This window comes from Melozone crissalis, unplaced genomic scaffold, assembly GCF_028551555.1.
Source record: "Melozone crissalis strain CALT ecotype California unplaced genomic scaffold, PUWL_Pcris_2 ptg000006l_1, whole genome shotgun sequence".
NCBI lineage: Eukaryota > Metazoa > Chordata > Aves > Passeriformes > Passerellidae > Melozone > Melozone crissalis.
Genome location: NW_026535784.1, coordinates 41,886,406 through 41,908,662, shown reverse-complemented (window position 1 = coordinate 41,908,662; position 22,257 = coordinate 41,886,406). Strand labels below are relative to the sequence as shown.

The following is a 22,257-nucleotide window of genomic DNA, read 5'->3' as shown; positions in this document are numbered from 1 at the left end:
TCAAAGTCAGAGCCTACACCTGGGTCAAACACTGCCATGGGAGTGGAGGAGGACACAGGTGACATCACTACTGCTGTGCACTGAGCTGCTCTGAAGCCCACCTGAGCTTCAAAGGAATTTCCAGGACAGCAACCCATCTTGTGCTGCTGGAGCAGGTGGCAGATGAGAAGCTATTTACACGGTTCAGCTATGTGCTCCAAGGGCTGCCAGAAAGGGGAAAATAAATACAGGGAACACCAAACTGTCATCCAGAGCCTACAGTCACACCTTACCCCCACTCCCCTCACTTCAGATTGCACTCTGACTTTTCTTCCCCAGACACTGCAACTACTTGAAATTCACCATTTCTGCCAACACACCTATTTCTGTCACAGTACCTGTGAGCCCCTCTCCTATTCTCTGCAGCAGCAGCAGCAGCAGAGTATCTGTATTATGCAAATAAATAAATCCAGAACATTCCACTTACTAAGATCAGGAACACTGGGACAGACTCACAGATAGAATCTGAATTAGAAGTTCAAGACTGAGAGAAAGGTGTCATTAAATTAGAGAACTTCTTAGTTCATTACAGCGTTACACTGCAGACAAGACATCTTCATTTTTTTGAGACTGAATTTTAATCTGTTACTGTTAGCACCTTACTTGTATTAGGAGGGCAGGGTCACACCATGGCACAGAGAAGACAACACAGAACAAGGACTTAATGTGCCTTGCAAATCCCCCCTTCCCCAGAATGGAGAATGAAAAAAAGGCATCATCATATGGCAAACACATCCAGACAGATTCCTCGTATGTTCTTCCATCCTAAGAACATCCTACAACCTCCATGGAGATCTAAGATTTCTCTGGAGATTTGCATAAAATCCAAACAGCATTGTTTGTATGCATAGGCCATGCCATAATGCTCCCTTCCCTATATCCAAGAGGCCAATCTTTCCTCCAGAGCTGCAATGGATATTGCTGTTTAGCCCCTCTGCACAGAGGTCAGAGCCTTTGCTTCGCCCTTGCAGTGCCTGAGGCTGACTCACTGCTCCATCTGCTGAGAGACTCAGCACACTCGCCTGCTCCTGGGCTGCCAGGCCACACTGCTGCAGCCCAACACTGCCTGTCACATCCTGCACTCCACAGGCATGGCAGGAGCCTTCTGACATCCTGGATAAAAGCATGTCCCTAAAGAACAGCAAAGAGCAGCAGGGATTTGGGTGTAAGAGTGAGGACTGTGTTATGTTAGTCTTTCAAAGTCAGAACAGTAAGGAAAGAGTATCCGAGCCAGCTGCCACTACTGAAGCATCAGTGAGGAAACCCAGCACAGCAGAGGAACCAGCTGCAAACAGAAGTACTGACACTGCAGGTGCACTTGGTTTGCATCGTTCAGCTGCAATGTGGAATGCCCAAAATGCAATTACTTGCAAAGAATTTAGATAAAAGGCAATTTTACAAAGCCTCAAGTCAAAGCCCTGAGGCACTTAGGCCTAGCACTGCACAGCAACAGAAGCCTAATGATTCCCAGTTCTGGATTTAACTGACCTGGCTAAAGCTAGGCTTGTAGCAATACCAGGGAAAAAAAACCCATGGAATCCCTCATTTCCTGAATTTCCTGGGATTAAAATTAGAGCCAGGTTCTTCTCATAAAAGCAGACCTAGCAGAAATTCAATATTCTGTGTTTCATTATTTTAAGCTGAAAAACATTTTTATCTATTATCCTTTGCAGCATCTATTCACATTTAAATTAATTCTTTACTATTTGTTTTTCCACTCTTTCAAGTTTTGTTTGACATTTATTAGAACAAATGGTCACATTTGCTAAAACATGCAGTAACTGTCCAATCCTGGTACTGGAAAATTACCTGCTGCCTTTCTTAAGCAGGAAGCTAACATAATTAAACTGCCTGTTACTGCATTTATCAACTAAAAAGCATAAGAGTGCAATCAATTCTGAGAGGAACTTTTTTCACACTGAACAAGATGTTCAAAATACTTGCACATACATTATTTACAAACCTCTTTTGAAAACTGCTTGGTAGGAGAGTCTGTGAACAGACTCCTGGCTCCAGCTGAAAGAAATCCAGGAAGTTCTATTTTCACCTATTTTACTTCCAAAGTTGCAGAGCAGAGGCACCCTTGTCTCCTCCATCCTTAGGAAGACACAGTCCCTATCTTTCCAACAACCCTCATCATCCATCTATTTAAAGAGACCAGGCCCATGCAGACTTTGTCACGCCTTTCTAAGCAATACATAACTGAAAGCATTGTGTGCAGAGGAGCCCTATGATGAGCTATTTAACCTCAGCTCTACACAAACCCAGAGGTGCAGTACCAGGACATCAAAACCTCAATGGAAATAGGCTAATGGGGAGATGCAGGGCCAATAAAAAACCCTTAGCATTTTAATATCAGTGTAATTAGATACCATTAGATGACTGAAGTATAGTATTAATCTTGTCTTGTTCATTAGACAGCACCTTCTAAGAGGACCGCATCTTAATGCCTTTGGTTTTCATTAATATTTATACAGAAAAATTCACAAAATATACTCTGCTGTCTTCTCTCTTATACATTATGCATTTAAAAAACTATCAACACAAAAGTTTGAAATTTAATTTATAAAAAAAGGTTCACAAAGGTTGTTTAAATGGCATGTCCAGAAGATTCAATATAAAAGGAGGATGAGAACCAAGGATCAGTCATGCACAGGTTCACACTGAAGTATGTGCATGCAGTGAACCTGCAGGGTCTTCTGAAAACCCATTTCAACTGATTGTTTACTCCCAACTCCAACATGGAGTTAAGCACTGACTGCACTGCTTGTCAGAAACAAACAGTTTGAGAATAACATCAAATCGTGACTCAGTTACAAAAGTTTACACATATTCTGAGCACTCTTCATCTCTTCACCTGGGACTACACTCTCCTCATGCGTCCATCAACAGTCATGAAGTGTAAAAATAATTGTCATTTGTAGCTTCAAGTTCCTTATAAAAAGATTTTCAAGGTCCTTTACAAAAATTTTGCATGGTTCTTTGCTGCTGCAGATGACATGATAAGACAATGAGGAGATACTCCTGGCTCCATTTTTAATGTCCTCTTCCTATTTTAAGAGAAAAGAAAAATACATCAAACAATTCTTATCTCAGATGTGTTTCAAGCAAATTCATTCAATAACATTGAATGAATTGATAGAATAAAATGCAAAAAACTAACGTGGTTTTACACAGGCATCAACAAATGCAGAGTACTGTGCTTCAGTTTAAACTACCAGGATGCACAGAAATATCTCGCATAGAACCATAAACATCTATAAGACATTAAAAAAAATATAAGACTAAAAACTATAAGACATTAAAAATCACAACATTCTGTTAATATTTACAAGCTTTAAATTACTTTAATAGTTACAAGCTTTTTAATATTTACAAGCTTTTTTTTTAGGAGCTATTTTTATTATGGAAAGGTAAAAACCCCACACTCACCCCGAAAGCCTCCTCCACCACCTCTTCCTCCTCTGAATCCTCCTCCTCCTCCTCCACCTCTGCCTCCTCTGAATCCTCCTCCTCTTCCTCCACCTCTGCCTCCTCCAAATCCTCCTAAACAAAAGAAAAACATTACCCTTTGAGGAGCATGTAAATTCTTGGTTATGCACAACAATTTATTTCATAGACAGCTTATGAAATGTAACTAACAACAAAAAAAAACCAGAAAGTGTCAATTGCTGGACAGTTACTAGGTCAATTACTTGTAGCCTGCTTCTTCTTGGGAACATCTGGAGCGTTTTAGGTATTGCTAAATATCTGATATACCATGTCCAAAATACTAAAGAGACTGCAAAAAACTACATACACTAACCAGTAATTCATTACAACCATTAGTAATTATTATCTATTAATTGCAACTCAACATTAAACCAAACAAACGAAACCACTTCGAAACACTTGTGCCTTGCTGTAAAGGGGCAGGGTATGGAAAAGAGACAAGAAACTGTGATGTAAGAAAAAATAAACTTCAGCTTTGTTTGAAGAGTACATCACAGGTGATGTTCAAAAAGCTTTCTGTCTTTGTTATAAATCAGCATTTCCTCCTCCCTATGCTTTGGAGCTGTTATTTAGCCAGTCTCACCACCTGAAAGGTATCACTGCCTTTTCTATACAGTCAAGCAGAAACATTTTTATTTGCAATACAGCTGTTGATACTCAAGTACTCACCAGCAGCTTTACAAAACAAAACACAAATACTCCACAGAACAAATGACCAAAGCAACCTATGGCATCTCAAATAACTCCAACATCCTGCAGCTCTCATTCTTGTGATCTTACCTCTACCACCGCCTCTTCCTCCCCCACGTCCACCACCACGTCCTCCTCTACCACCTCCTCTGGGAGCACCTTTTTCTCCAGGGGGCCTTGGCAAAAACCTCTGAAGAGGCAGCAGCTTTGCTGGATCAATGTAAAACTGCAGGAAGAGAATTCCATTAGGCTTTCAAAGTACCAAGACTAAAAAGAACATTAATATCTCCCTTTACAAATATCCACAATTTGATCTTACCCCATTATGTCAAACTGTCCTCTGCAAAAAGCCAAGGAGAGAAAGCACAGATGAAGTAAATCCCAGAATTAAGAAGCTACTAAAATATTGGTGATATTTGTGTGATTTTGTTGCATCTTTTCTCATGGGGCAGGAAAAAGGAGTAATGTGGCAAACACAGAACTGGAAAGGATGAGGAATTTAATTCCCTTGTTTACACAGGACAATCTGCTTTTAAAGTTATTAAATCTTAATAAAGCTTTTACTATCTGCTGACAAATTAGACTTAGCTAACTGATGGCATTCAGTAAAATTCTCTTATTGAGATTGACTTACCTTTTGCATTTTTTTAAACGAAGAGGCTTTCATGTTCTCAGACAGTTTCACTGAAAAATACTGTTGGTTTCCTTAAGGAGCATTGCAGTAATAAAACGTGCAAAACTGTGATTTTGATCAGTCCACGGAAGGAACATTGAGACATTTTCTAAATTAGTATTTTATAAATTCAGATAAATTTCATCACAATTGCAATTAAAGGTGATTCAAACCTGCACATTTTACTTCACATTTAATGTGGGAGAGGAAAATTCACATAGCTAGTGACTGGTGCTCAACCAGCCAACACAGGCTGAGTCTTAACTGGGTTACTCCCTCAGCTATCCTGCTTTTGTCATGGATTCTGTCCATCTGGCAGTGACAACAAAATGTACCCAGTGTCTCTGTGTCAGGCTGGCTGTGCCACAGATGTCCTGGCACATCCCACTTTTATGGGCAGGAAAAGTAATAACTGTGACAATGAGCCACAGGACATCTCAGTATAAACTCACTTTATAATTAAATAATGTGCTGGAGCATGAGCAAGGTCCGCTAACACACCAAAAAACCTAAAAGTCCTTGATCCACCTATGTTACGGCTTAGTAACCTATAGCAGAAAATCTGGTCAATTAGCCAGAAAAAGCAACAAGCTGAACCACCATGGATCCAAAACATATCATCAGTACTGCTAAAGAGTGAAAATCTGATTGACTTCATGTACTCTGTCATATCAAAAAAGCTCTAAGACAGGTACTTAAATGAAGCACCTACAGTTGCAGCAAGACTCACATATAACTGGTAGCCAAACTCTGAACTATTTTAAAATCCTAGAGAAATCCCATTTCATACCAAATCAATTTTAAAAAAAAAACAAATATTGTAAGTCACACATTTTTTGGAAGGATACAAAGTCTCTCAGCTGTCCAAATATTTCATCCACTTTGCCAATCTGCTCCTTATTATCCAGGTACACTGGGGCATTGAAATAAGGCACCTTGTTTTCCTCTGTTTTACATTTACAAACTATGTCATCTTCACAGGGATGCATGAACTCTCCCAGCACTGAAATAAAGAACAAACAAGCTAAAGGGCTGGAGCAGACAATCTAAGCAAAATAATAAATGAAGCTTCTCCATGTAACTTACAAACTACCCTTTCTGGAGGGCCCTGGTCATATCCTCCTCTGTTGAAGCCTCCTCTTCCACCTCCCCGTCCAAAGCCACCTCCTCGCCCGCCGCGGTTGAAGCCTCCTCGGTCACCGCCACCTCCTCCTCGGTTGAAGCCACCTCCTCTTCCTCCTCCACCTCCTCTTCCACGAAAAGACATTCTCTACTGCTTCCTGCTTTGTGACCAAAAAAATCAGTTAAGATATAAAAGATATATATAGATATATAAATACATTTGCTTTGCTGTACAAATTGCAGTGTCCTGTCAGCCTGGTTTGTTAATTTAATGGTTCATCCTTTTCAATCCTCACTAAAAACATGTTGGCCTATGAAAAATCAAGTTTGCACCTAGGATGTCATCAACTGCAACATCCAACTGCAAAAAGTGACTAGCAGTGACCAGCTTGTCATCTTTCACTCATCTGTATAAAGATGCCACATCTGATGGCAGTCCCCAGCCCCACAAGTGGCACAAAGTGAGAATATCATAGAATGGTTTGGGTTGGAAGGGATCCTAAAGGTCAACTTCTGCCAACCCCTATGCTGTGTGCAGGGACACGTTCCACAGGCTGCTCGGGGCTCCATCCAGCCTGGCCTTGGGATGGGGCATCCACAGGTCCCTGGGCAGCCTGTTCCAGTGTCTCACCCCTCTCACAGTAAAGAACTTCTTCCTCATATCCTATCTCGACCCACCCTCTTTCAGTTTAAAACTGTCTTCTCTTATTCTACCACTATGTGCCCTTGTGAAAAGTCTCTCTCGAGCTCTGCTGTAGCCTCCTTCAGGCACTAAAATCTTCCCAGAGCCTTCTACTCTCCAGGCTGAACAATCCCCACTCTCAGCCTGACTGCAGAGGAGAGGTGCTCCAGCCCTGTGACCACTTTCATGGCCTCCTCTGGGTTTGCTCCAAAAACGCCACGTCCCTCCTGTGCTGGGCACCCCAGAGCTGATGCAGCCCTGCAGGTGGGGTCTCACCAGAGCAGAGCAGAGCAGAGGGGCAGAATCCCCTCCCTGCCCTGCTGCCCACGCTGCTCTGGATGCAGCCCAGGACAGGTTTGGCTCCCTGGGCTGTGAGTGCCCATGGCTGGGTCATGTCCATCCTGTCACCCACCAGCACCCCAAGCCCTTCTCAGCAGGGCTGCTCTGATCTGCTCCTCCCCCAGCCCGTGTTGGTATCAGGGGTTCTCCCGACCCTTCCTCTCGGCCCCGTTAAACCTCGGGAGGTTCCCTCGGGAGGCTCCCTCAGAAGGTTCCCTCGGGAGGCCGCACTGCTCGGGCTCGGCCGCACTGGGCGCGCACCCGCAGCGCCTCACAGGGCCCTGGGACACGGCCAGCAGCCAGTGCGGGGGGACCCCGGGGCCATTCCCTGAGGGATGAGGGACGGACAGACGGACACGGCAGCGCCAGACGTACCTGCACGTGCGCGCCGGGCCCGCCCGGAAACACCCGCGCTGCCGCAAACGGGGCTGCCTGCCGTAAGTGAAAGGGCGCCCGCCGGCCGACAGTGTCGCAAAGGGCTGTCCATTGCCGGCGATGGCGGCTCGCCGGGAGCGAGCGGGGATGGGCGGGACTGCCACGGGGGGCTCGGCGTGGATACACACCCCGGGTGTAACAGCGGCGATCCTAACAACGCTGTGACCCGGCACTCAGCAACGCCTACAGCCGGGGGAGCCGGGCAGGGATCGATCGGACTCCTCTGCGCTAAGTGCAATCCCAACAAGCGCTTCCTTTTAATCTTTTACTTCAAGGGCTTTGCTTTTGTTATCTCGCCATCCACTTCCGATAAAATCAGTTAAGGCAGGCTCTTTTGGAGAGATCAGATTTATCGGTTAATAGTTGAGGATCCTGTACTTTATTTCTAAATACACTTGAAAATATTTTTCTAATGGTTAAAAATTAAACCCAAATCTAACAGCTGACATTCAAAAGAATCCCAGCCAGAGGAATTTGTCTAGGAAGAGAAATAAAATTTCATCATGCGAATGCTCCCAATTTGCTTGGTTTTCTTGTGTCTCTTTTGTCTTTGTGGATCAGAGGTAAGATATGTTTTATTGTGCTAGCAGTAATTTTTTAAAACGTTTAAAACGTTTAATAAACAGTTTATTGTTATAAAAGCAAAGCCAATTGATTTTTTTTAAAGTTCCTTTCATAGTATTTGTGCTTCATATATTTGTTTTAGCCCAGCCTGAATGTTTGAAGCCAGTTATTTCTCTTTAATGCTTTGATTCTACCTGGGGCTTATGCAAACAGGTTTGTGGAAAAGATTTTAATCAGGATCCTATACTAAACCAAATTTGCAAGCATGGCTGGCCACAGAAAGGTGCTGCAATTCCCCACCTCCCGTTTTTGAGAAATGGGGTTGCAATCTTGTGATATGGCAGCAAATTCTGCAGATTTTCTCCAGGCAGAAGTGTCCAGGAGAGCCAATCTGGGCTGGGCATTCAGCACAATCCAAGCCTTTCAGAGAAGTTCTGAGATAAAAATCAGCACCTGCTGTTCCCCCGGAGGAGGAACACCTAGCACAACATGGGACTTGTGCCAAGGCGGATCTGGCTCACAGTTTGGATCCTACTGACCCAAGAACAGCAGGAAGAATTTAATAAGATTATACAGCCGTGAAAAGGAGAGGTATTGGATTGAATTCTGCCCCAGCTACATCCTCCCTGACTCTACTGTGGGCAGGATTTCTTCATGAGAACTTTAAACTTCAGCTCTATTGATCCAGTTGATACAGCCAAAGCTGATAAATCACATTTGAGGACTAATGTTTTTCTCCCATTTTTACACTGAGGCCATCCATATATATTTTCCATGTTCAAAGATTCATCCTACCCACAGATCTCAGTAAGCAAAAGCACTCAGCCAGCACTGAAGTCAGCAGAGCTGCACAAACCCAGGTGCCACTCACCCAGAGGCCATGGGAGGGAGGGTCACAGTCTGTACCTGCAGTGCAGTGATGGCCAGCAGCCACCCTGCAAACGCTCTGCTGTGGGAAAACGCTGATGGGGATGAGCACTTAATTTTCAAATTGCTTTTGGATACTTGTTAAGGTACTTGAGGTACTTGTTACTTGAGCAGTCATGTGGACTCTGCAAAAAAAATCATTAATTATAGATTCATTTGCTAGTAAGTAATTCATAAATATTTACACATGATATTGAAATCCAAAGTCAACCAGGCCAATAAAACAAATCTTAGGAGAAAAAAAAACAAGTTGCTATTTTTCTCTTTCTCTGGTGCTTAAATTCCTTTATGTTTTAATCTGCATACCATCCCATTGCTGGGATGTGTTATAAACCAGTGCCTTTAGAAATGTTTATAGTCTGCTGTGCACTTCACCTGATGTTTGAAAAGTAAAGGGTATAAAGTTTGTGGGAGATCAGTAAGACTGAAGATCACACCAGGTAAATAATCGAAAAAGAAAAAAGGAGTTCAGAAAAAGTGAGAGAGACGAGGTGGCCAAAGACAAGGGAATAAACTCTATAAATGGTATTTAGGAAGTTCTGATTAGATAGGAAAAGGCTTATAAATGGACACTTTGCTGAGGTCAGTGAAGGGATCTGCAAAACTCTTGGTACAGTCCCTAATCTTCCTTTCATTCAAAATATTTTTGTAGCAGCATTTATTATTTTTTCAGCACCCTCTAATGCTGAAGAAAACCATTTTCCACAGGTTAAACCTGCCCAGCCAGCTGAGCAAGACAACTACCTCATAGAAGAATGCTTGGAAAACAAATACACCCACAAGTCCTGTAAGAAAGTTTTTTGTCAGCCATGGGAACGATGTGTGGAGGGAAAGTGCCTGTGCAAGCTCCCGTACCAGTGCCCAAAGAACGGCTCTGCAGTTTGCTCTAGCCGTGGGAAGAACTTCCGTACCTACTGTCAGCTGAAGAGCTATGAGTGCCAGCAGCCCAAAGCAAAGTTTCTGCACAGGGGAACGTGCAAGCCTGAAGGTATTCACCCCTCCTTTTCCAAAATCTATCCATCAGGGGTGGCTGAGGAGATGCTTACACTATCTACAGAAAGTCTGTTCGTTTTCTTGCACTAGTGACAGCGTGAAACAGAAAATGAAAAGTCACTGAAAATGGGAGGTATCTGCTGATTTTTATAAAAAATAAAGTGATTGACAGGCCCAGGTCACCCTGCTGCTGGTTTTGCTACACAGACTGCTGCAGGCATTTTGCAACACAGGTAATAGAAGTAGGATGTGGCCCTCTCACTCCAAGTATTACTGGTTGGTTATCAAAAATCCCCTAAAGAAGGTCATTCTTAAAATGCAGCCTGTTCTTGGTAGATCTTCAAGTACTCTTATGGACCCATTACCCTCGTTTGTCCTTAAACTGTCATAGTCTGAGAAATTAGCAGGCTCAAAGACACAAAGTCAACCCTCAGAACTAATTCAGGAATACCTGAAACCTCTGATTCCCAATCTTCTGTTCTTTCCATATAACTTTGGCTATAAATACAAAATTAGTCCTGATTTGTTTTTGTGCTGTCTTTCCACTAGATACATCTATATAATATGATTTTGTTTGGAGATTTTTTTCATTTCTCTCTTTTTTATTTTTTAAGAAACATTTTCAGTCTCTCTGAGTCATGGAGATTCAAGTTTGCTTCGAGTAAAACCCGTGAATCACAAGGAGGACAGTTTTGTGTGTGCTAGTGAATGGACTATGAATGAAGCAAACGTGGCTTGCAGGCACCTTGGCTTTGAATTGTAAGTTTGGGCAATTTATCTCTGGATAACTGCAGGGGATATGAAAAAGTAGTGATGTTTACAGAAGTGTCAGTCACAGCCAACAGTTAAGACAGAAAACTCATGAACTCATGGCTACAATATTCTGATAAAACTTCCTAAACTGACACCTGAGAGTGAAAGCCAAAACACAGATTTCTGTGTTCTGTTACAGGCTACAGCTATACAAGCCATAACTGCTTTGCTTTAAAATAAAGATAAAGACCAATGTGGAGGGGTTCTCTCAGGCCTGTGTTAGGGAAAATATATGGATGGACCACTCCCAAGTAGCTGTGAGCAATGATCAGAGAAAGGTTTCTCAGGACAGATGACAAGAGGGTACAGCTCTGTTTTGCCACTCGAATTAGCCAGACTAACAAGGAGCAGAACATGGGGTTTTTCCTTCACCCCTGCTGCCACTGCTTGCTCTGGCTCCAGGGATGGCTGAAGTCACACACAGTTTGTTCTTTTTCCTATGACCACAATGATAACCCAAGTTGTGTATTCAGCTCCTTATAGAGTTACCTCTGTATCCTGTACATAATCATTTACACCTGTAATGTAACATAACTTAGGTAGCGTTGCCTTCCTAACCTTACCAGAAAAAAAAAACCATAAAAAAAGTCCCCAGAAAACTAAAGCTGCTATTGCAGTGCCTCTCTAGGTGAGAAGCAAGTGTTTCCTAGTCCTGATCAGTGTATGTTCAGATAGCAGAGAGGGGTTTGCCCTGGACAGAGCATTCAGCTACAGAGTCTCATTGAAAGCCTGCCTAGTTACTTATTTATTTGAGCCATATTTCTTTAAGGTAGGGGATCGTACACTGTTAGGAGAATACTGCTCAGGTAAAACCAAGAAAGATAAAATTTATCAATCCCAGCCTTGCAGTGGCCTGAGCTTGCTCAACATTCAGTGGTTTGGATGGGACTAAGGATAGCTGACCCCATGCAGGATGGTTCCCAAGTTATGGCTCACCCATGTCCACACAGAGACAGAGGTCTGAGCTTACAGGTTCTGCTACACAAGGAGACTTTTCTATCCATCTTGATACACAGTGACTTTCATAGACCTACATGTGCATTTGGGGACAGCAGCCTGCAAAAATTAGCACTTCTTCCAAAGTAAACATCTCCTGTTTACCCCTAGACAACTCCAGTTGCTAGTCTGCTCTTTTTCTTAGCCATGACCAAAATTCTTTGACACTGAGGAAAATCGTGTAACTTCTAAATAATAAAAGCAGTGGACAATCCATTGTGAAATTATATAATTTGTTGTTGTTATTATTATTATCTTCACAGAGGTGCTGAATATTACCAAGTCACTTCCAGCATCACAGAATCTGCCTTAAATTCATTAAACTGTCTGCAGATAAATTGCAGGGGCCTAGAGACAAGTCTTGCTGAATGTCACATAGAGATGAAATCAAGAGATAGTAATGAGGGACTGGTTAGCCTGCAGTGCCATGAAAATCTCAGAGGTTAGTAGATCTTTTCAGTTTAATATCTATTTGGTGTTTTTACATTTTAAGTATATTTTAAACAATGAGGACCCAGTTTGCTGAACTCTCAGCCACAGAAAACCCACACTGAAACCTTTTGATCACTTTAAATCATCATTTTGTAGACTTTATGACAATTGAGGCAATCTGGAGTCAAGACAGTCTTGAATTTTCAAGTTTGAAAAATCACTGCTGTCCCCAAAGTATTTTTACAGATATAAAGGAAATTTATTTCATCCATTGTTCTGTTTGTTCCACCATCCCTTCCAAGGGTATCAAGGTATATTGTATCCCATGAATCTTACCTCTCCTGGCTTAACTGGTGAGGAGACAGGTGACAATGTGGTGCTCACTGTTTGAGGGACATCAATTAGCACACCACTAGCACTGCAGCCAGACAAACATGACTACAGTGGGAAACTGCTGGTGTCTCCTGGGTTTCAGGACTCCTCAGTTTCTCACTGTAAAGGGGGAATCAAAGCCTTGTTTAGAATTCTAACAGCTTTTCATTCCCTGTAGGGACCTTTCTTTGGCACTGGTGAGCATAGCCTGATATGCTGCTGACTGGAGGAAGTGCTATGAATCATCTCATTTTTTTCTTAAAAAAGCAGTTATTCACAGACTCTTGATGAGTTCTTTCTAGAGGAGGAACCTCCATCATCCTATTCCCTTGAATCATTTATAGTGGCTTTGAATTGATCATTTCTGGTTTAGTCCTCACCAGTCCTTTCATTAGAAGAAATTAAATTCCCTTTTGCCAGACTACTGGCAAATTTGGAGGAAGAAAATGAGGGGTCACACTGAAACCCTGGTGAAAAGCAACCAAAGCAATAAAACATTCTTCCTATTTACCTGGGCCCAGCATACCTACTGCTGATGGGCCAAACTGCTGACAGAACAGAATCCAACATGCAGGCAGAGCATTTCCCTGGGCAGTTATGAACCTACAGTCAATTCCACACTAACTTCATTTTCATCTTGCTGCACAGTTTGTTCAGATGGGGAGTTTCACTGTGTCAACGAGAAGTGCATTTCTCTGAATAAAACATGTGATGGGATCAATGACTGTGGAGACCTGAGTGATGAACTGTGCTGTAGAGGTAACAATTTCCTGTCAGGTGTTTCAAAATAATTTCAGCAGAAATCCACCCACAAAGAATTTTTACAGTGATGTAACAGCTAAATTCTCTTTTCCATTAAGTCACTACATTAAACAAATCTGACCATAATTTACACATAGGCAAGTGCAAAAAAGCAGGCATGAAATACCATTTTGAAGCAGACAAGTGATCTCTTGAGAATCTGAATTTCTTCAGAGAATGAGAAAATACAATGAGATCATTTAGGAGGCTGTTAAACATTGATAAAAAAATTAGTCCTCATAGCATGAAAATGTACTTTTACTTGGAAAAAAACAATAGTAATTAAACAAAGACACTGGTTTTCCAATGAACTATCTTTAAACCAAAGTAAGATCTCCCTTAAGTGTATTACTAATGCAAGATCATCCGTGGAATATCTGTGATGATTTCCTGGCACACTGCTTGTTCATGAGCAGTCACTCCTTTAGCATCTGCAATTCCAGCTGTAAAAATTCTTATTAGAAACGAGGAATGGATCTAGCATGACTTGAATGCAGGAGAATACTTTCAAAATTTGTGTTTCAGGTGCCAAATGCTAATGTGGGTTACAAATCCCATCATTATCCCTCCATAACCTTGATTTTGTAGTGCTGCAATCGTAAGTAATTTTAATGAGATAATTGTGGAAACACAGTCACAGTAATTTTAGAACAAAAATAATAAATAGCTGTGATTTCATACATTTAGTGGACATGTATTTGGACTCCACATGACAAAAATAGTGCTGTTTCAGCTGAATGGGCTGAAAACAATGCTTCCTGAAATCAACATAAGTATTTCAACTGAGTCCAGTGGTCTTTGGATCATCTTGGGATATCTGGATACTTTTAGAGAACTACCTTATTTTCAGTTAAATACAAATATCTTCAATAGAAGATTGACATAAGATTTTAAATTAGCTCAAAAGGCCTTGCCATGAATTCATGCACTGCTTTGCTTCTGATAACATTCAAAGGGATCACAAAATTTAAAAGGAAGGGAGTTCTCAAGTTCATAATACTTTTTCATATAAACAAGAATTTTAGAAGAGGTAAGTTATTTCATCCAGTGTTTTCCTGTCAGGACTCTTGATTCCTAACCCTGAATTTAGGCATTTAGCTCATTCAACCAAAAATCAGCTTGATCTCTGATTTGGGGGGTGGGATTTGGCACAAGCATCATCAGTTCCTCATTTGAGGTGATCAGTGATGCTGGCAAAATTGGAGATCTTTTGGCTGAGGCTGAGTGTGGACGTGTTATGGATGAAACTGGTATGGTGTGACACCAAGTCTAGCAGTGCTGCAGTGGTAACAGAGATCCACATTTGTCAAATCTTACAGTTTCAAGATTTTAAAGTGAGGAAAGCCAAGTATTCATTTTGTTTAGATGCATAGAGCCTGCTTTTGTAATCTCTTTATGAACAGGCAGGTCCCCTTTTTACAATCTAAACATTTGGTTTAGATTGTAAAAAGCTCTCTGACAGTGTGAGGTTGCTGAACCAAATCATGCTGTGATTTGTATTTGTAATTCCCCTGTGTTACAGAGTGCAGAGAAAACAGTTTCCACTGCCGGTCAAACATCTGTATTCCAAATAAGAGTGTCTGCAACAAAGAAATTGACTGCCTCACAGGAGAGGATGAAGCTGGAGCCATCTGTGCAGGTCTTCTGAAAGATGTTTTTGTTTCTTTTATTCAGCTCAATTTTAACTAGAGGCTACACAATGAATATATACTATTTTATTTATTATGCAAGAACCAGTCTTCCCAATATTATGTTTCACATAGTAGGAAGAAAAGGTTATAGAATTTTCTTTCTTTCTTTCTTGAAAGGCCTGACAAGAAAACTAAAGGAAGGAAGAAACAGATGATGTTTTGGGAAGCTTAAGGCAGATTATGTCTTTTCTTTATGTGGCCAGCTATCAAACTGGTATCCCCTAAGAAAGTGTAAGAAACAGGAATACTTTCCTCACAAATGAGGAATTCAACAAGTTTGTTAATATAATAATTCTTCTGTGCTTTTCCCCTCTCTGTTGAAAATATTATGTTTTGTTTGAAAATTAGAATTTTTTTCTTGCTCTTAAGAGAGACAAAGTCTAAGGCCAAAAAAGTAAAAACTACTGGTAAATGGTAATTAGTACAGGTAAACTGAACTCTAAATATAAACATTACTGTCAGTGACATGAGAACAGACACAATGCTCAGCCCCCATAAAGAGACTGAATTCAATGGGCACTTTGTTTGAATAAAAGCTGACAAACCAGATTCAGCAAGCATTTAATTTACCTCTCAGGTTGAATATCCTCCCTTACCCTATTAAAGGACGCACAGAGTACCCATCAGCATCATCTAAATTCGGGGGAAAGGACCAAATAAAAACCTGTTACTTAATGCTCCTTTGAGTTTTAGAAAGTTTCAAAAGGTCAGAGGGCCAGGAGAAGAAATTTTGGTTGTTTCTGGTGGAGGAGAATGGGACATCTCCCCAGAGACCACAAACAAAAAAAGGGCAGTTTCTCAGGGTTTCCTGGCAGAAGGGGTCCCTAGGCTTGGAGAGTGAGTAGATGTTGTGTAGTTATGAACGAGTATCTGCTGGCTGCTGGCCATTTGTAGGCTGAGGCAGCCAAACAGTGCCTGGCAGGAAAAGGAAAAGGAAAAGGAAAAGGAAAAGGAAAAGGAAAAGGAAAAGGAAAAGGAAAAGGAAAAGGAAAAGGAAAGAGCAGGCACCAGGCTGGAGAGTATTGCTCTCCATGAGAACAGCATGCCCTTATGCATTTAAAATGTATTCCATCATCATGGCACAACACATATATTCAAGTAAATGTTTGCCGATAACTTAAATATTTTGTTAATACTACAGGCAAAGAAGAAGGTGCTGAAAATAACAGTATGGATAAAGGTAAGTGTAATTAGCCCTCCAAAATCACCAGCAGATTCTCTTATTAGTGACTTTCTAGGTACCAGCCAGCTGCTCAGATCTAGAACACTCAGATATTCTGACTTTGTAATTTACTAATATACACTCTGGGACTTACTGTTTGTCTCACTTTTCACTGGCTTCAGGAATGCCATAATAATTCATCCTAGCTGAGGACCTACATCTGCATGTTTTGGCAACTGGTAAACTCTCAGCTGAGGTAAACTCTCTGCAAACCTAGGGGAACATCCTTAAAATTATTTGCCTGAATGCAAGCAGCATTGAAAAATGGAGAGAAATGATGTGATGCTCAGATGCAAGCAATTTTGAAAGCAAAAAGAAATGCCAATATTTTCAGTCTTTGTTTTCCTGCTATTTCAGTTACTAGCATATTCACAGTACTCAAATTTTTAGCAAGAATGTATACCTGAATTCTGAAATATGTTTTTCCTTTTTGTTAAAGAAAGAAAAATGATAAAGACACTTCTTCCCCAAGTGCACTGTGGTGTTAGGAATCACACACTAACTCGACGGAAAAGAATTGTAGGTGGAGAGATTGCTGGAAAGGTAAAAAAACAACTTTACCAGATATAAGTTCATTCAGCATTGATTTAAATGGGCATTATTTTCCTTCTGTTAGAGTTATGGAAATAACAAAATCAGCTACAATGCTTATGTCATGTTTTGCAGCAGTAGTGGCATTGCACTGAATGTAAGTAAAGAGAAGCACAGTTTATAAAGTAAAATATGGACTTACAAAATTAAGCATTGAAGTACAAATAGACACTGACAATTACTCAGGGAAATGATTAATACTACAGCCAAAAATAACAATTCTGACGTAATGGAGTTAAATTTTGTGGCTTTGAAACAGAATATAACAAAAATGCATTCAAACCACGTGAGGTCCTCCATCTGTTTTTCTGACTACAAGGGGTTTCATTACTAAAAGCTGGAGGTAAAGATATATTGCACAAAGTCAGAATATTGAATAAAGTTACTGAATTTTTGTATATATATCCTTTGTATCTGATGGAGCCCAATTTACAACTTCTGGAGAGCATATCTTTTATTAAAATCAGATGTTTTTCCCTTTATGCCCTAATCATTACAATTTACAATTGTAATGATTTCTCATTATTTGTGTTTGTGGATTGAATAGGGTGAATTTCCTTGGCAAGTGGCAATTAAAGACACCAGCAATGAAGGTTCCACAGTGTACTGTGGAGGGGTTTATATTGGTGGCTGTTGGGTTCTGACTGCTGCTCACTGTGTCAGGTAAAAACAATTCATTCTGAAATTCTTTCTGCAAGGCAGAAAAATTGATTTGGATACTACTGCCCTTCTCAGCTATGTGTTTGTTAATTTCTGTTTGTCTGTTGAATAGATCAGTTTAAAACACTGACTCACCCACATTAAGCATGAGGAAGATTCAGAGAAAACAGAGGGTTTTGGCAGTGAGTAGAAAGATAAAAAGTTAACTATGAGTTTGAAGAGACATGGCATACTTCAGTCAGATAGCAGCAGGCAGGAAAGGTTCATTGTAACCACTGTGCTTGAAGTTAAATACAACAGATCTCTTCTCCATGTCTACCTTGTGGAAGCCCAGGATCTGTTCCCAGAGAATGTCCCTGAGGTTATATATTCCCCAGAACAAGCCAAGAGCAGATGTGTAAGATTTGCCAGTCCCATCCACATCTGCTCACCTTTATCAGCAAAAGTACCTGTTTTCCATTTGTCACAACACTAAAGAGAGCCTGGCTTTAACATCATTTTCTGTATTAGTTGCAGTACTCACCATGTGTCATCTGTCTTGAATTTGCTACACTTCAGAAAAGCCTGGGCATTAAGTCCAGAAAGAAAATATATGTATCTAATATGGATTTTTATTCTATATAAACTTCGATAAAATGCAACACTTTACATCTTTAAACCAGTTGAAATGTAAGGCTTGTGTTTATTTCACTGTTTTTTTCCAGGGCAAATCGGGTCCACCTCTACCTTGTCTGGGTTGGAATGTTGAACACAATAGCGTATGACAAAGAGACAAATACTTACAAACTAAACCAAGTGATAATTCATGAAAACTACAATGCATCAACGTATGAAAATGACATTGCTCTGCTGGAGCTGAAAGGTTCTGGGCTCGGAGAATGCTCCCTGGAAGAGACCAGCATACCTGCCTGTGTCCCCTGGTCAGAGTATATGTTTAAGACTGGTGACAGCTGCAAGATTTCTGGATGGGGACTAGAGAAAGGTATTTGCTTTAATGCTCACTTCAGGAATGTATTGTTTGTATAACTCATTTCCTAATTGGGGTGAGCTTTCATTTTGAAAAGGCTGAAGAACAGTTATGTGCAAAGCACTCAGAAGAGGCTGAGTACAGAAAATGTAGGCTGTGGTTTGGCATGCAGGTATCACTGTTGGGTTCTTTTTTCTGTACTGCTTCCTCTGCTGTTTCAGCTACTTTGTGTATTGATATAGAGGACACACCTGGATGAAAACTACCTTGAAAGTAAGAAATTTTCCAATAGTTCTGTCAGCTGTGAAGACATGCAACAGATGTTGTTTGGTAGCTCACAGGGGCCCATAGTCATGGCTTGTCCTCTGTCCCCTTCCCAACAGGATCTGAGCTGCAGCCAGCAGTCATGAAACTCAGCACATCCTGTCTCTGCCTTGCTTGGGTTCAGCCCAGAGAAGCTTGCACAGAGACAAATATAATCTTACATATAATACTTTCAAAGATTTGGGAAGCATTTCTTTTGTATAACAGTGTTACAGCATGGTGTTGGAGCTACCACATACTGGTTGGGAGGTTTCTCCTCTCCATACTCAGTAGCATCCACCCAGCAAATGCAAAGTTGGGAATTGCTAGCAAACAGACAGGGAACAAAACAGAGCATCTCTTTAGACTTGTGAATCCATACCTTGCTCATATCTTCAGTAACTGCTCCATAAAGATAGAGCAGAGTTGGAAATAAGAATGAATCACAGCCACATCTCCAGTTCACAAAGAACAATGTACCCATTTCCAAGGTCCTGGAAACCTTCATATGGAAAACACAGGAAAAAAAGCCCTGAGGAACACAAGGAAATTGAAAGGGTGAAAAATGGCACAAAATGAAAGCACTGTAGTTTACACTGCAATTAAACCACTCTGCTTTCATTTTGAAATATATGGCCAATGCACTGTAAGTCATATGGGATAAATATCAGTGGCAGTTTAAGGTTTCTGGTTTATAATACTGAAGATAATATTTTGTAAATAAGTAAACAACTGACTTTCAAATTATTATATTAAATGTGTCTGATGTGTACTTGTAACTTTAAATTTTGATTTTTTTTTCTAGGTTACACAAAACAATTTATCCTCAAGTGGGGAAATGTTAATTTATTTCACAATTGTTCTGAATTGTATCCAGGACGATTTTTTAAAAAAATGGCATGTGCAGGTAAGCATCCATTTTCTTACTATAATTTCTCTACCATCAAGCTCTCAGTTTAGGCCAGACCTACTGGCTGGGAATCTTCTAGACTTAAGAAGGGCAATAAATGAACCACCACAATATCACTGTTGGCTACATGCCAGCCACTGAGTCTGTGGCATCCACCATTATCCACTTATTTGTAAGCAGAGTTCAGATGACAGCATGATGAGTTTCTGTGATTATTTGGGCAAATTTCTGCATGTAATTTGAGTTATATTTTCTAAATACAAAAGCACTTTACAGCCTACTGAACCACCTGCCTTTACTGTATTTGATTCTGATTCAGCAACATATTTAAGCAAATGCCTGTCCTAGAACTCACACCCCTGTTGAGTAGAATTCATCTGCTTGGACATTTGCCTCTACCACAGTGCATGCCAGGAAAATACAAATAATTTTCAAACTTAGATCAGTCTGTCCAGGAAACTGGTTGCCACTCCTAGTATTAAAATGAGGATTTTTGAATACACATTTATTGTTTCTCAAGTGACAAAACGTGTTGCCAAATACATGATTAAAAGAGCAGTGAGTATCACAGGGCAGATGGTTTCAAGTGTTTATTAAATCAAAAAGTGAAGGCAATCTTTAAACAAACTACTCAACAAGAAAATTAAAATCAGATATAAAAGCAAAATAATTTTTGATAAATTCAGGATGTTATCTGTAAGATATTGTGTTTATTTAGTGCAACTTTAGTTTATAAGTGTAACTAATCTCCCTTTTCTTCAACATATTTCAAGTCATCATACTTTACCATGAGGGGAAATGACAGTACCACGAGACACATTCTGAAAGGGGATATCTGGGGATAACATCCCCTCCCTGATGCAAATAAAAACTTTAAAATAAAGGGCTGGTACTCACAGGAGTTAGTAATACAAGCAAATATTAATTAAACTGATTAAAGGCAATAAATTCTTGTTTCATAGGATTTATAATCCTAACTCTGAACAGTTTACATAACTCTTTCTCAGTAAGGTACAGATTCAAGAAGGAGCTTTTCAAAAGCTTGGGGACTTGTGCTTTGTCTTTGTGCTTCCTTCATACTAGGACAGTCAGCCAAGCAGGAAAGTGTAGTAAGGGTGTTAGAAATTAATTAACTTTTACTAAGTATATAGGAAAAACCATAAATCATATTCTAGCTCTGTAGCAACATTTCTGCTTATATCACATCCATCTTGATTTTTTTTTTCATGAACATTGGGTTTGCTGACCTGAAAATGAGTGGGTTTGTGAACACTGGAGCACAAAGGGCACTGGATCCTGCACACCTGTACTTCAGGGCTGCTACCTGGTGTTGTTAAAGGTCCTCACTGAGACCAACCATGCAGTGGGGGCACTTAGAGACAGCTGCTCTCCCTCCCGTCCCAGGATTCATCTGCCCACCTGTTTTCATAAAGCTGGTAAAGAGAACAATTGAAGAGATGACGCTGGACAATGGATTACTGGGTAGAGAGGACACCAAAGGCAGACACACAGGCATACACACATTATGGTATCTTCACTTCCAAAGGAATCAGTGCACAAATCTTTATACCTCGTTCCATTTTTATGGGCTACTTTTTACAGTAGTCAATGTGGCTGAATTCCTCTCTATTGCACTGCATAAAACAAGACTGATGAAAAAGCAAACGGGAATTTGGGCCAGCCACAAGTATACAGAGAAGCCCTGCACTTGAAATGAGAAGTAACAGACCTGAAAAATCTCCTAAGCACTGCCTTGAGTGCCAGCTTGTACCTTCACTTACTTTTGCTTTTTATTTCCTCCCCAGGTACTTATGATGGCTCCACAGACAGCTGCAAAGGTGATTCAGGAGGGCCCCTGGTGTGCTTTGATGCAGAAGACGTGGCCTACGTGTGGGGCATTGTGAGCTGGGGTGAGAACTGTGGCGAGGCTGGTCACCCTGGCGTGTACACACAGGTTGCCAGCTATTATGACTGGATTAGCCACCATGTATCAAGGGGGCTCATTTCACGGTACAATATCTGAAGCTCCGAAAATTCAATGCTTCCTTCTTATCACCTATGCAAAAATAGTCCTTTTCCACAACCAGCTGTCACATAACTTAGCAACAATCAGTACAAATCTTCAAGGAATGTATTTTGAAAATTCTTAACACTCTCTGAATATCGCATTTTTGCAGAGCCTGTGGGAAGAGAATTTTACAGGCACAAGTCCACTGCAAAGGTCTCTAATAAAAGCAGATATTAAAATATTTTTTCTTGTAATATTATTTTTTTTTCTACTTTTCCCATTGCGTTTCAGCTGTTGTTGTTTATTTAGCTAAAACAGATAATGATAGTGGAAGCAGGGGTTGGAAAATGCACTGCAAGTGACCTTCACAGAAATATGAGAACTTCACAGAAAGGACAGCAGCCAGCCTGCTTTAAAGAACTTACATCATCTCGAGGTCTAAGTCACCAGAAACCCTCAGCAGGCTGCCTGGCTTGGCACTTGATTCCTTAGGCTTATTGCAGAAGAAGACTTCAGCCCACCTATTAATCAACAG

General features: G+C 40.7%; 2 protein-coding genes across 2 annotated transcripts; one reads left to right on the top strand and one right to left on the bottom strand.

Moving 5' to 3' along the window:
* Positions 1–1,602: 1,602 nt before the first annotated feature.
* On the bottom strand, positions 1,603–7,490 carry GAR1 (GAR1 ribonucleoprotein). The gene is made up of 7 exons (XM_054294662.1): positions 7,413–7,490; positions 5,981–6,174; positions 5,743–5,897; positions 4,856–4,915; positions 4,312–4,447; positions 3,472–3,585; positions 1,603–3,089 (listed from the first exon to the last, which is right to left on the bottom strand). Exons 2-7 carry the CDS (start codon positions 6,159–6,161, stop codon positions 3,076–3,078), a joined length of 660 nt encoding a protein of 219 aa, XP_054150637.1. The 5' UTR covers positions 6,162–6,174; positions 7,413–7,490; the 3' UTR covers positions 1,603–3,075.
* Positions 7,373–21,737, top strand: CFI (complement factor I). The gene is made up of 12 exons (XM_054294652.1): positions 7,373–7,474; positions 9,672–9,951; positions 10,571–10,715; positions 12,029–12,207; positions 13,218–13,328; positions 14,893–15,009; positions 16,203–16,241; positions 16,723–16,826; positions 17,422–17,537; positions 18,239–18,516; positions 19,610–19,711; positions 21,520–21,737. The coding sequence occupies exons 1-12, from the start codon at positions 7,373–7,375 to the stop codon at positions 21,735–21,737; spliced, it is 1,791 nt and encodes a 596-aa protein (XP_054150627.1).
* The last annotated feature ends 520 nt before the right edge of the window (positions 21,738–22,257 follow it).

Coding starts and splice junctions, on each gene's coding strand:
- GAR1 (XM_054294662.1), bottom strand. CDS start 6,161: ATGTCTTTTCGTGGAAGAGGAGGTGGAGGAGGAAGAGGAGGTGGCTTC. Junction 5,898..5,980: donor CCCTCCAGAAAGGGTAGTTT/GTAAGTTACATG, acceptor TCTTTATTTCAG/TGCTGGGAGAGTTCATGCAT. Junction 4,448..4,855: donor CGTTTAAAAAAATGCAAAAG/GTAAGTCAATCT, acceptor CTCTTCCTGCAG/TTTTACATTGATCCAGCAAA.
- CFI (XM_054294652.1), top strand. CDS start 7,373: ATGAGGGACGGACAGACGGACACGGCAGCGCCAGACGTACCTGCACGT. Junction 12,208..13,217: donor GTGCCATGAAAATCTCAGAG/GTTAGTAGATCT, acceptor CTTGCTGCACAG/TTTGTTCAGATGGGGAGTTT. Junction 17,538..18,238: donor ACTGCTGCTCACTGTGTCAG/GTAAAAACAATT, acceptor GTTTTTTTCCAG/GGCAAATCGGGTCCACCTCT.